Raw genomic sequence first — 14,391 nt, forward strand, 5'->3', positions numbered from 1 at the left:
TGATAGTTACTTTGGTATATCTGATTGTGACGAACAGAGCTGTCTCAGAGCGTGGAAACTCTTGCGAATCACGTGTATGTTTCCCAGACTCATGAACTGAATCTCCGCACTCGGGTAGTATTCCGCACATTCGCATCCACCACCGCGGGCACGGTTCGTTACCGCGGAAGTGTACGATCGTGCATCGACAATAAGAATTTTTTTCGGTTCATCCATTTCCACCTCCTCGTGGCTTCCCTCGGGACTTGGTGGACTGCTTTCGCTGGATGCCGTTGAGTTGTGACGCGTTCGGGAACCCTGCGTACCACGATCGAACGCGCAGGCATCGGAGAGAGCTTTCAGTAGTTGTTCATCTTTGGAATTTCTCCAGCCAAGCCAACCGACTTCCGGTTGGCTGCAGCGCGCAATCACTGCTCCGGTTCGTTCGTGCCTCCAGACCACTGCTGGAATCCTTCGCGAGCTTCGAAAACTTGCAACATTCTGCAGTGTGTCGTCCGATATGCATGCCGGAACGAGCAACAGTCTTGGATACGAAGGACACAGTTTGAATTCGGCGTTGACATGACTAATGCGCCAGGCACCCTGCAGATCGAACTGCAGTCGCTCGACCTCTTTCCGGAAGTCATCGTCGTAGTTTCCGACACGCTGCAATCGACCGTACCATTCGTTATCCTGGTTCAGTGTCGGAGATTCCGAGGCCCACGCATGGAATGGAAAGGCGAAGAGTGCTTCCAGTGTCTCCGGGATACCGATCGAGAGCGTTATCCGTCGTTGCCATTCGGAACACTGTTCCGATGTTAGGAAAGAGCACCTAGATTAGGAAAAATTTAGTGTTGAATGAAGGCAGTTTGAGGGTGGGAGAGGTTGACTTACTTTACTGTGCTGGCATCCTTGCAGTTGACGATCAGATGGAACAGATCGCGCACTTGGGTAGACTCGATCAGTCCCAACGGTACGGAAGTCTCCGCTCCGGTTGAGTTTTTCAGCAGGAACAAACGGTAATTGGACAGTGCCAGTACACCGTCGTCGGTTTGACCGAGATATTTGACGGATTCACCGGCCACTGGTTTTTTTTTCAATTGTGTAAAGTATGGGAATATAGTTCAACAACATAGAGGGGATATAAAAGGTGAAGTACTTACATTCAGTGAATCGTACGCTTAACTTGTCTTCCTCCTTCTCGAGTACTGGTTTCGGGAAGAGTTCAGCTGCTTTTACCATACACATCGACGATTGTGGTGATCCATCGCCAGAACCTTCCATGTTCTATAAATAGAGAGAGAAAGAACTGATTAGATTGTTTCATTCTAGCCGAAACGCACCCAGATGTCAGAATCATGCAACGAAAAGGTGCTTGTGATAAGGACATTTGTTTGCATTGGCACTCGGAGACCATTTCCCGGTCGAATACGTCAATCGTACCGGCTCTAACGCACAATTAACATCTGGTGCTTCAATGTTGCAATAATGTATAATCCAATTGCACTGCTACTATCAGTGATCTCCTGCGAACCCTTCGCTGCTCGTTTATAGAGAGCTTTGATTGGAAGAGATTTATTGAGTCTATAGAACGGGGGCGCCTGTCCAGATGAAAAGTTTTTACATCTCGCCTAGTTCTAGCTGGTGATAGTCAGTTTAATTGAGATTATTTTTATTTATTTTTCCCCATGAGCTTCTGTCAAAGGTTTCCAGTTATACTTGGTAGGCATGATTTGAAAGAGAAATATTTATTGTTTGTAATAGTGAAAAAATCAAGAATACTTTGTAGTCTGCTACAATGTAAAATCTTCAACTATCCATCTTTTCGGGCAGCCTTGACTTAAGCATGTACTAAGCCTCTTATTTCTTGACAGAAACACATGCATTCAGTCACGTTCTCAAAATCTCGTATGGGAATTTGGACGCCAGCAGTTAAGCAATGAAATCGATAATGAATGTGTTTGCTTTTGGGATCCCCAGTTATTTTTTTTTAATCCAAATTGCGATAACTCTTTTCAGTCCAATCTTATCATAATCACTTTTGCCTAACATGCCACCCAGCAAACCTATGTTTTCAGCTATTCTTCTTTATCGACGGTATCAAAAAAGAACTGAAAAAGATAACAAATATTAATCGGAACAGATCTGAAGAGCGTCACAGTCAAAATGTTCGCATTTGATAAAAGAAGAATCCTTGTGATGGCATCATTTTACTATTTTAGTAAATATTCAACCATGATTTTTTAATAACAATAGCAAATGTGGGTATCACATGTTGCAAACCTATTAAAGCTTTCCGCCCGAAGATTATTTCTACTTGATAACAGTTTGTAACTGAATATACAAAATTTCCAGTCGATTTATAATCCTTCACCGGTCCAGGTACTATTACTAAAACGGGATAACTCGTGCTGACTCGAAAAACGGTGGGGGTGTGTCTAACTTGTAAATCTCATTCATATTTACTTTTTTCCCGTTGACTTTGGAACGATCCACCTTCGCTCCTTCGCTGCGGTGGTTGTCGTTGGAGAACAACAGGAAACGAAGCCCCATTTCAATGTTTTCCGAAACTTGCAAAAATCGCACCGTCACACCTAGTCCTTTAATCACTATCTTACAAACAAACAAACAAACAACGTAAGTCACTGAACTTTTTCACTAGTGTGCTCTTGATTCAAGAATTATTTTCACTATTCTTCACTGGCTTTCCAGTTGAACCGAACCGATTATGATGTGATTCTTGCGAAGGCTGTATCACATTTGAACGATGCGAACCCATGCAACTCGTACTAATAGTCGGCGGCACGTCGGCAACGTTTCTCCCGGCTAGTACTCGTAACCAAAATTGTAAACAATTTGTTCTTTCACTGAGTGTACGTGCGTACGTACACACAGCTGTTGAGTTGTTTACGAGCGCTGCTAATGAGACCGACATGAAGATCTTTTATTGTATATTTCCCAGCTTATCAGAGTGTCTTAACATTGAGAATATGCTCGGAAAAAGATTTTCCTATAAACTAAGTGACACTGTTGTCCGTCTCAATTCGTCAATAACACACAACTAGTTCGTATTTCGTAGAAACGACCTGGACCTGGGTGAGTACCCCTGTGAGTGTAGGTAGGTAGGTAAACAAACACTAAGCCGGCTCAGTGAGCACATCAAATCGGAACAGGTAGTAAAACTACGAGGAGGAGAACCGAAGCTAGCAAATGAATAACAATAATCACAGGAGGTGATAAACCTCGTGTTTCGAAATCAGGGAAGTCCGAACAGGTAGGTTGATGCAAAGTGTCATATTCTTAAGATGCCAATGGATCGGCAATCGAGTATAGTTGCACGTGGTAGACTATTATGAAACTGTTATTGGCTCACAAATGGCATCAAACTTTGTCCCAGAAGTATGGTCCTGGCTCAAGTTTATTTCAAAGCGAGTGCACCTTGGAGAATTTCATACATTGCAATGCATAATGACGTGCATTCAGTCATTATTGAGTTGTTTAACGAATAATGAAAAATCGATTAAAAGCGAATTAAATGAACCGTAGATTGCACATTGTTTGTTTTTAATGTAATCAGAGCGTTCTGAGCTCGCCTATTTTTTTTGCCAATCGTACATATTGTATGAAAATGGAAGAAAAAATTTGAATTTACACACTTAAAACCGATTCTCGAGCTCGGCATTTTGAAATGCCGAAGTAGAGGCAACACGAAATTTTGCTGATTGTTCAGTAATTCACTTGCTCTTTACCGAAATTCGTTAAAGTAATATGCTGATATTTCAGTAAAGCGCGTACTTTTACCGAAGTTTGGCATAATATTATGCTGAACTTGTCAGTAAACAACAAATTTACCGAAATCAGTAAGCCCGGTTGCCGAGATTTCGAACAGTGAGATAGTTTTTACTGAAACTCGGTACGAGACTTGTCATCTAATGTCTCTTTTCGATTTTCCAAAGCATCGCGTCGCCATTGCTCGTGGAACTGGAAAACAAGTAAATTGGATGAAGGAAAAAGATTTGTAAAAAAAGATAATCAAATAGAAAAGATAAGTGAAATAAAAAACTATCTACTTTGCATGTATATATATTTAAAAATATCCGCTTATTCGCAAGTAAAGGCCTTAAAAAAGAGCACTAGAAACAATTGGCTTTTGCCGTGATGTTTTCTTTTGGTGTTTGCGCTTTTTTGTTTGCCGAAATGAAATGAATTTCAATAAGGAGTGTATCGAAAATAAGCTATCCACAAAATTTTCTTTCAAATTATGATAAAAAAACGCTATTTTATTCAAACTAAAAATTGATCCTTTTTTATACGAGGTTAAACTTGAGCATAATTAAAACCGGATGAAATTTCAGTTATCCCTTCACGAATTTTCGAACTTTTGGTCGAACGCTTTTCATCAAGTTCCGGACAAGTGTTGCATCGCATTTTTTGGACGCTTGAGCGCAAATTTTTTTAGGACTCCTGCATGTTCCCAGCTGCCTTACCAGTCTTCTTGAAGATCCTCTTCACGATTGCCCAGTAACGTTCGATGGGTCGAAGCTGAGGGCAATTTGGTGGATTGATATTTTTTTCAGCGAAATTTATACCAATATAGCCAATTGACAGTGGTTTTGGCATAGTGAGCCGACGCTAAATCCGGCAAAAACAGTGGAGGTGTACTATGCTTCCTATATAAAGGCAGCAATCTGTTCTGGAGACACTCATATCCATAGATTTCTGCAGTTATAGTTCCAAAAGCAAAGTCTTGGCATTACATTCCTTTTGTGGAATTTGGCCTTTCTGTTTCAACAGACTTCGCAGCCGATTCTTAGTGTACAGAATCATTGCATGGCTAGTACTATGGATCTTACTGACACTAAGAACCCTTCCAGGTAGGGGCTCGAACATACGACAACTGGCTTGTAAGACCAGCTTCCTATGCATTGAACCGCCAACCCGGGACGAATAGTTTATTGTTCCGGTAGTGTAAAAAATGGTTGACTTCAAACCACAGGAACATATTGCTTGCCATACCAGTATCTTTCGACCGAATTTCTCCACTTGAATCGACCCGTCCGCATCGCTCACATTCTCCCCAACGACGACAGTAAAGTACCTGGAAGGGTTTTTGAGTCCTCCTTAATATAAGTCTCATCGTCCAATGCATCCGGACACTGCAAAAGACGCGAATACAATTTCCGGGCCCTTGTTGCTGCTCGGTTCTTCTGTTCTACACTTTGTTTCGAGATTTTCTGCTTCTAGGCTTGTAGGTCTTCAGGTGATTTCGTCTCTTGATACGCTGGATCATTCCGACACTCGTTCCTGCTTTTTTGGCCAAATCACGTATTGACATTGATTTGTTCTTCATGATTAGAGATATCACTTTCTGGTCCAGTTTTGGGTTGGAAGAACCGGGTTTTTTGCCTCTTCCTTGATGAAATCCAAACCGCTTCATCAATTTTCGCAAAGTAATACCCTGCTCACTTAGCCATGTGTCCAGAACCTTAATTTGCACTTCCTTTTCAATACCCGATATATTGAAAACGCAGAATTTCAACCGCACAAACAAGTAAACAAGCGAAAGCTGACAGCCAAACGCACAGCGTGCTGTTATCTGAGCATAGAAAACCATCACAAATACATGCGTACAGCACAAATGTATGTGAATAGCTTATTTTCGATACACTACTTAAAATACCCCATTCATCAACATTAGGTTTTGTGATATTAATTTCATGCAAGAATAAAGAAAAACCTTTCCTTTTTTCGATTACTGATAACTCGGCAATTCATGATTCCATCCTGATAACTTTGCCGAGCTGACAGCAAAATTTCTGCTGACAAGTTCGGCAATGATTGACAGTTATCAAATTTTGGATTGCCGAGATTCTCAGTGATTATACATTTTGCCGAGACGATTACCGAGCACTCGGCTGTGCAAATCTCGGAATTTTTTGCCGAGATTCAGCAAGAAAATTTTGTGTGTAGTTCTTACGTGAGAAGTTAGCTAAAATATTCGGATCCTATATGTTTGTTTCTGAATTATATCGTAGAGAATAGTATATATTTTAATATTATTTTGATATAATTATTGGAAAGAAACGTTGAAAGAGAGATTTTCGCCAATCTAGCAAGAGTTAAGTAACTAACAGAGGTATAAATAAATCTATGCCGATTTTTTTTCGAAATTTGAAACTTTATTAACAGAAAATTGTTACAAATCCAATAATCAAAGTATTATCCATCGCTAGCCACTACTTTTTTTCCACCGTTCTGTCAATTCACGGAGACTACGCGAATTGATTCATTTTTTGATTTCTGCATAAAATGTTCAAAACGACATATGTAACATTTCAGCTGAATCGAGAAAAGCGATGTTGAAAAATAATCGCACAATTTTAAATCCTATTTAAAAATGAGTAATTGCAACAACTTCATTTCTTCACTAAATCGTCAAATTTGTATGCAACGTATCACAGTGAGTTATTCACAATTTTCAACTACAAAGATAGGTTTTAGGCAAAAACGACACTTACGTCGTTTTGTTATTTGATCATGTACATTGGACAGTATGATAGGTCGTTTTTTTCCAGGTTGACTTGACACATAAGTCGTTTTGCGTCTCTTAGTTTCTTCGTTTTGCGAAAGTCACAGTGTTCATTCGTCGTTTTGTTACTCGCACTTGTGTGAAAGCCAGTTTTGCTCGAAAACATTAGTAAGAGCTAGTTTTGCATGTCAAGTGGAAAAAATGACAGTCGACTCGTTTTTAGTGTGTTTTGATAATTTTCGCTTTTGTTTAACGAAGGATTCATAACGGTTTCTACGATTGGAAACAAATCAGTTTCTTTCCAAATTAATCAGCGTATTTCTCAACAAGCTTAATAGCAACTCGATCTTATTAAATATCTCCAACTCTACAGTAAGTCTCACTTTCATAATATCACAATAGATCTGCTTTTTCGTGGAAAACTATTTTGTCGTAAGTCCGCGCATACACTTTTGTTTATACTTGTATTAGAACATTCCTAACAAAATGTGTATTAGAACATTCCTAACAAAATGCAATAAAAATCTCGGTTTGTTTACCTTTGTTACTTAGGTCGTAATGAACATTTTATACAGATTTTATCATAATTGAAAAAAGTGCTGGTCAACCAAGCCGTTAGGGCGGAACAAAATTTAGATTTCAGCTCCACCAAACTTTTCGTGTTCCTTTTCCATATGAACTATGCAAAATTTTAGCTCGATCGGTGAAACTATATTTTAACGCCCGAGGTTTAAAATTTGTATGGGATTTAGTATGGGGAAACTGACTTTATACAAAAAAAACCTGTTTTAATCCACCTAGTGTTCTAATGATGCCTTTCTCATATCAATTATTATATCATATAGGGGAGACCGGGGCTAGTTGGCCGATTCGCAGAGTAGCTTTTCTGATAAGGCTATTATGCGTAGTGGCGACATCTATAATGACTTTGATGGAGCATTAGGTCACCCACGTACCGACGTAATTTTAGTTGTTTGCGTGTTGTCGTTTGTGTAGGAGTACGTTTTTTTTCTTTTTTTTGGCACTTGTGAGTAAATTTCTGTGTTTGTAAAGTAATATGTGTAACGTGGATCAATTTATATTTGATTTCCAAAAACGTAGTACCATTGGAAAGGGTATTCAAAACTTTACAAAATGGCATATCGGTTTTCAATATAACCTTACTTTTATTTTTGTTAATCGTGATTGTTCGCGAGAACATTCATTGGGGCCGGTTGGTCGAGTTTTGTTGTAATTTTAGCTTAGAGTAAAGTGCACTTGAATATTCGTGAAATGTTACCCTTTTTTTGGACGAAATTGGATTATATGTTTATATTGATGATTATAAGGAAAAATATACATGAGGAATAAGTAATGGAAATAAATTAAAATCATTGACAAATAGAAATAAGAGATTAGAATCATTAAAAGTTGGAAATTGTCGATAGAAAAGATGATTCCAATATTTTATGAATCAAATGCCATCAAAACTTTTAGCATTTAGAGTTCCTGACAGGATTTTTCGCAGATTGACCCAACCCTGAACAAAACTCGTCCATCAATATAGAATCTGCTGCAGATATAAGACCTCTTCCCAAGGCAAACTGATTCGGAGGAGCGTCAAAGTCGCGAATAGCGAATCCAAAAATTTTACCAATTCTCTAATAAAAGTAACATTGGAGAAGTAAAAAATGAAAACAAGTGTAAGCGCGAACGCTGGTAGAGGAAAAGGTAGAAGGGAAACTGAAAAAGTTTACTAATGCTGCCGAAACTAATTCCAGAATAGTGAAAAAGACTCAAAAACCAGTTTTTCCACGTACTTACATAATAAAAATGATGCATACTAACTTTTTTTTAACAAATGAAAATGTTTATTGATAAAATTGATGTTTTTACATATTTTTCAAAACTCGGCCAACCTACCTCGGCTCTGGCGTTGGTTGGCCGATTTTTTTTTCTCCGTATCGGATTGTTAATAACTATTTTTATGATTTTTATTCGGGAATGAAAAAAAACACACACATGTGCTCGAAAGGTGTATCTTCATGACAGAGCAAAGCGTTTATCACAAAGTCTAACCAGAAAGAGTACAGAAATTCCGAAAGCGAAACTCGGCCAACTAGCCCCGGTCTCCCTTATAAACTGTGGTATTTTTCAAAATATTTTTTTTCGATTCTTGACGGAATAACCGGAATCATTTTGTTTGGCCGTCTACTGAAAATGACTACCGAATGGAGCAGTTTTGATGTCGTTTTAGAATTATTTAAAAAATGTTTTGTTGCGCCCCTTTAAGTGATGGTATCAAATTTTTTAACACACTTTTCTCTATAATTTCGAAAACGTCGGGACTCGGATCCAGATTAAATTCAAAAGTTTTGTATAGAATCATAAGACCGGAATTTTAGTTTTGAGGAATGGGTCACACCATTTTTGAGAAAAATTAGTATTAATAATTATTAGCACTGGCTACTTGATGTAGTGCCGAATAAATTTCAAGTACATCACCACTATTGATCCACTTATCAACCACATTTTTAGAAAGGTTCAGTATTTGTTCATCGGCGAATTTATTCATTATATATTCTGCAAAGAGTTGAGATACAACGGCTATAAAAATTCATTTCACAAAAATCCTATCAGCTATATTCAATGTGTGAGCTTTTTTGAGGAATATCATCTAGCAGAATGTTCGCCAGTGAGCTTTTCACAACTGATTTTTTGCCATGCAAGAGAATCGCGTTGTCTAAAAATCAGTACGGAACTTTTCTGCAGTGAGCTTTCTGATCGATGATTTTTTTTGTCTAGTGTGCGAATCCAAACCAAAACACCATTTCGAAAAGATTTGAGTATAAAAATAGGAGCGAAACAGATAAGCCAAAGGCGTAAATACCCCTACCTGTATTATCAACGCAACGAAGCCATTCAAAATTTGTTAAAGGAAGAGAATGGAATAATAAATACACAAAAACACATGTTTATATTATTGTTGTGTACGATTGGCGATACTAGAGAATTGTTTTAATTGCGCTTTTAATTACGATTTTGGACAACTTGGTTCGTGTTATCACCGTAGTTGGAATTTCTGCAATCCAGACTCTTATCTCAACTTTAACCATGTTACAGTACTGTCAATTATTCAATCAAACGATTCTGCCAAATTTTGCACATGTACCGTTCTTTTCCAAACCGATTATGTATTAATGCGCAACTGCTCGCATAATAGCAGTGGTGTTCGTTATCGAATTATCATTTGGTGCAAAGAATAATCCACCGTCGGTCACGTTCGGTTGAACTCGGTAGGAAACTTTATAGCTTCTGATGGCGCCTAGGTGGGGCACAGCGCGCTATCAGAATTATTTCGGTGACCGGAATTAAATCCAAACGAATTTTTCTCTTCTCTGCTTCAACCGTCGACATGGAAAGTTTTGGGGAAGACGTTGTGTAACGAATGAATTTCGACTGCACGTGGCACGCTGCTCGCGTCACGTAGTCCGCCGGTTGATCTGGGAAGAAGTGCATTCATTGGTAAGCTACGAGTGTATCGTGCGGTCAACTTGGGGTCGGTGTTTTTCCATGCAAGCCATCAGCTCGATATGAAAGGTCAAAGTAATACTGTCGGCCAACTATAGGATGGAAGCATTTGCTTATAAACGTAAGAAAATAGATCAAAGTAAAGTTATGGGATACCACAATCATGTGAATGGTGTCATTGAACAGAGAAAAAGGAACGAATGCAGCTCATTGATGGTGTTTTTTACGAAACAACAATTGATGACGCGCTGTGTCACACGAACCTCTGTTGAAGGTGATCTCTGTTTACTTTGATAGTTAGTACACTGAGGTCTTTTTTTATGCGGTCTTTTTTTATGCGGTTTTTTTACGCGACTTTTTTTATGCGAATTTTCAGAGTTATGCGGTTTTTTTTATGCGAAGTTTCAGAGTTATGCGGTTTTTTTTTATGCGAATTTTCAGAGTTATGCGGTTTTTTTTTATGCGGTACGTAAATTCGCATAAAAAAAGACCTCAGTGTATAATCTTGTTTAGATAAATATTTGGGTAGGTGTCAGCGAACATTTCTTAGAACCTGTAAACTAATACGATAACGGTGATGTGACTCGTGGTTTCGTTTTCATTTTCATCTGTCAAGATAAGGTATTAGTTTAAAATAAATATTATCTCCAGCATACCAGCATCGTTGTAGGACAAGTCGAGACCATGCCATTTTGCGTGGCGAACGAATTACATTGTTACTAATTGGTTTATGGTTCAATAAGAAAGAAATCGTTACATTTTGCTTTTCGGACAAATCAAGGACGTGCATTTTGTCTCATTCCAACCATCATTATCGACCACTGGTTAATTTGAAAAATTCGACCCAAATGATATCAATATATTGAGTACTAGCTGACCCGTCGAACTTCGTCTCGCCCAAAAACTATTTGTTCGCATTTATGTGTTCGAATTTTGCTAATAACTTAACCTACAATCAACGGAATTCGACACACATTCGCTTTAGCCCAAAAAAAGAAACATCATCCAAAATTAATGTGAACATGTGTACAGCTTTTAAGCATCGATAATGTTTTCTAAAAACTTGTTCTGTACGTTCAAGTTGCCAAAAAGTACCACTCGTACTTTAGAGTTCTAATAAAGTGGATATTTTTAGATACGAAGGAACTTCTGGTGCCTTGGAGAGACGACGCTTACATTTTAAATTGATATTGAACTTACCAATTTGAGCATTCTTCTCACCAAGAATGGCTTTTATCGTATAAAAGAATGCTCTCTAGCAGTGCGGTAAAATTTCATTTTCAATCGAATAATATAAGATGAAAATGAAATTTATGGCCGCTGACCGTCAGCATATCCCTACTAATTCATTTGACTTTTGCTACCAGTTTCAAGTGAATCTTTCAGAATTAATCATCAGTAGAATAATCGTTTCTAGTCATTTGAAGTTTTGCTTGTTCAGTTTCAAGTGCCAAGTAGTATAGCTCCTTCATTGTCTTCGCTCCTGGTAGTAAGCAAGTTCAAACGAATAGAATTATAAATGGAGTTAAGTATTAAAAATGAAAGCTGGAGGAGAAAACAAATAATTTATGTGTATTCTGTGATTGATATTTCTTTCATCTATTATCTTGAACCAATTCGAATGTTTACATGAACCTCATTCGAAGGCCGCTCTCACACTATTGAAAGAGATGTTTTGTTACTTCAAGAGATCAACTGACGGTGGTTAAACTGATACTCGATTGAAGAGAAACGAGTGATGAACTGAATGCTGCTCGTTCGGGCCGTCAGCAAACATTGTGTGTGTCAGAGAGTGAAGTTTACTGCATTAGAGAGATCGTCAATGTGTTCCACATTCAGTTTCAATAGAATTGAATGAAGTTTTACAGCACTGCTCTCTAGCAACTCTTCACACGATTCAATCAGTGCCATCAAAGTGAGACGAATATCATCTCAGTAACAAAACACCTGCATGGTCCATTTAACACAGAATGGACACCAGTGCGAAAACGATTTTCTCTCGACAACCCTTCTGAACATCACGGGTTAGCACGTTGGGGTAGGGATTCGCTCTGAAGCAATTCTCGTTTTGCGATCCGATTCTATTCGAGCAGTGGATAATTCTGATAGAATTATTTTACTATTGTCGCCTATTCTAACTATGTACATATAACTTCGGCATAAGTTGTGTCTATGAAAATATCTGTGAATGCTCAACACAAAGGTTTCGAAATATTGTAACCTACTATGAGAATCATCAAGTTGATTCATCGGTTCGATTTTCTGGGATAATTGTCAAATTGCGATTATCCCTTGTTAAATTCCACACAGCGCCGATTATTGCAAAACTGTATCTATTTTGGTAAGGGCCGTGAAATACTCAAAGTATGAGATGGAGCGAAAAAATGTAGAAAATATCTTTCACGGTTCATGCATTGAGAGGCAGTGAGTTCTTGTAGCATCATCTACCAGATTGACGATGTTGTACACAATTTAGAGAAATAGTATCAATCCATCTTGAATATTGATATCTAATTGCCACTTATTACGTGCGCTTCGTGTATCTAAATCATTCGAAAGCAAAATGGAAGAAAAATCTCTTAGTTTGACTTCAGCGCTTCTAGAGCACAAACTTTTTGTTGATTCCCAATGACACCAATAGTATTCAGCTGACTCCATTACACACATTCTGGAATTCCGCCAGTCATTTAGTAGGCAACAATGTTGATACCCTATTAAGCACGTGGCTCGGAATGACGAACCACATGAATCAAACATCCACTTCAACTCGTTGCGCGCCAAAAGATTCTTTCAACGACCTAGTATTCCTTTCTTCGGCGGCCAAACACTTATGCAACTCGTTGCGCGCCAAACATCAATCGTAGATCTAGCAATCATTGACGACTTTTTCAGTGGAAAATTCCATTGTCCATACAAAATAACTTTATTGGTTTTTCCCACTTTTCCGGTAAGTTTTCCTAATTTTTTTGATGTACGAGCCCGGTGAGGGTAAAAACTGATCAAACAAAAAAAAAATCATCTCAATCCGTCCATCCGTTCTTACGTGATGCGATTACAAAGAATGATCTCTGCATTTTTATATATATAGATACATCAGTTAAATATAAACATAATAAATTGAACTTTTATTTATTGTACTTTTAATTTAGTTACTAAGCAATAGTCAAGAAAAATGTGTCACTAGGCATAATATGAATTTTAGTTTGCAATAATTAGAAGCAAAAATCAACTAAAATTGAATGAAGTTATCAAATCGTTCAAATAAAACATGATCGAGTACTTGCTTCCGGTCCACTCAAAAAAGTGGCTTCGATAGGAATGAATTCGATGTTGGAAGGTACGCAATTTGAAATCTTATCTTCTTAATATTCTGAACTTGAACTATATTTTGAGCTTCAGTGATCTCTCATTCTACACTCTTAAGCATAGACAAGAATCGCTTCAAAAAAAATTCCGTTTAATTCCACTATATCAAACAAATGTTTACTATTTCGTCACTATTGTCACGTGATAGTAACAGGCACAGATACTAGTACTTCGGTGTACTATTCGCAACCTTCGTCAGTTCTAAGTCAATTGGAAGGAAAGTGCTGATACATTTTCGTGATTTTGTGACATTAGTGGTGAAATAGTACAGATTTTTCAATATAGTGGAATTGAATGGAATTTATTTCCTTTCAAAGTGATTTTGTTTTAATCCACCTAGTGATATAATGAAGCCTCTCTCATATCAATCATACTCCCATATATAATACTGTAGTATTTTTCATACTAATATTTATTACATTTTATCCTATAATTCCGGAACCGGAAGTCAGATCCAACTGAAATTCAGAAATTATGTATTGGACCATAATACCATTAATTTGAATCTGAGTCTGTACAAATCGCTCATGCCATCTCTCAGGAAAGCGAGCAGGTGATTTGGAATCGGAATTTTTACACTAATCACTCTGTAATTCCGGAACTGGGAGTCGGATCAAGATGAAATTTAGGAATTTTGTGGAAGATCATAGGTCTTTCATTTGAATCTGACTTTGTGAAAATAGGTCCAGTCATTTCCGAAAATAGCATTTTCATTTTTTACACATTTTACCCTATAATTCCGGAACCGGATTCGAACAACATTTAGGAATTTCGTATGGGATCACAAGACCTTTCATTTGAATCTAAGTTTGGAAAAATCTGTTCAGCCATCTCCGAGAAAAGTTAGTGCAAAAAAACGTTACATATACACAGGCATTTTGCCTACTCGACGAGCTGAGCCGAATGATATATGACACTCGGCTCTACGAGTCTCGGCTCAAAAGTCGGTTTTCACAGTGATTGCTTAAGCTTTCTATATGAGAAAAAATAATTCAATAAGGCTTTCA

At 37.9% G+C, this 14,391-nt stretch overlaps 1 protein-coding gene across 7 annotated transcripts in view; it reads right to left on the reverse strand.

Moving 5' to 3' along the window:
- Positions 1-14,391, reverse strand: part of LOC131433097 (myotubularin-related protein 3) — a 71,018-nt gene that overhangs the window by 13,339 nt on the left and 43,288 nt on the right. For 4 of the 7 annotated variants that reach the window (XM_058599898.1, XM_058599896.1, XM_058599900.1 and 1 more), the window contains exons 3-5: positions 1,143-1,266; positions 874-1,063; positions 11-811 (exon numbers count right to left, since the gene is read on the reverse strand). In XM_058599898.1, coding sequence (XP_058455881.1) covers positions 11-811; positions 874-1,063; positions 1,143-1,263 — 1,112 coding nt within the window. In that variant the 5' untranslated portion in view covers positions 1,264-1,266. Of the gene's footprint in view, positions 1-10; positions 812-873; positions 1,064-1,142; positions 1,267-2,445; positions 2,747-14,391 lie in introns of those variants that run through there. The other 3 variants (XM_058599895.1, XM_058599894.1, XM_058599901.1) reach the window with 2 other exon arrangements.

The sequence above is a fragment of the Malaya genurostris genome, chromosome 2 (genome assembly GCF_030247185.1).
Source record: "Malaya genurostris strain Urasoe2022 chromosome 2, Malgen_1.1, whole genome shotgun sequence".
In the NCBI taxonomy this organism is placed as follows: Eukaryota; Metazoa; Arthropoda; class Insecta; order Diptera; family Culicidae; genus Malaya; species Malaya genurostris.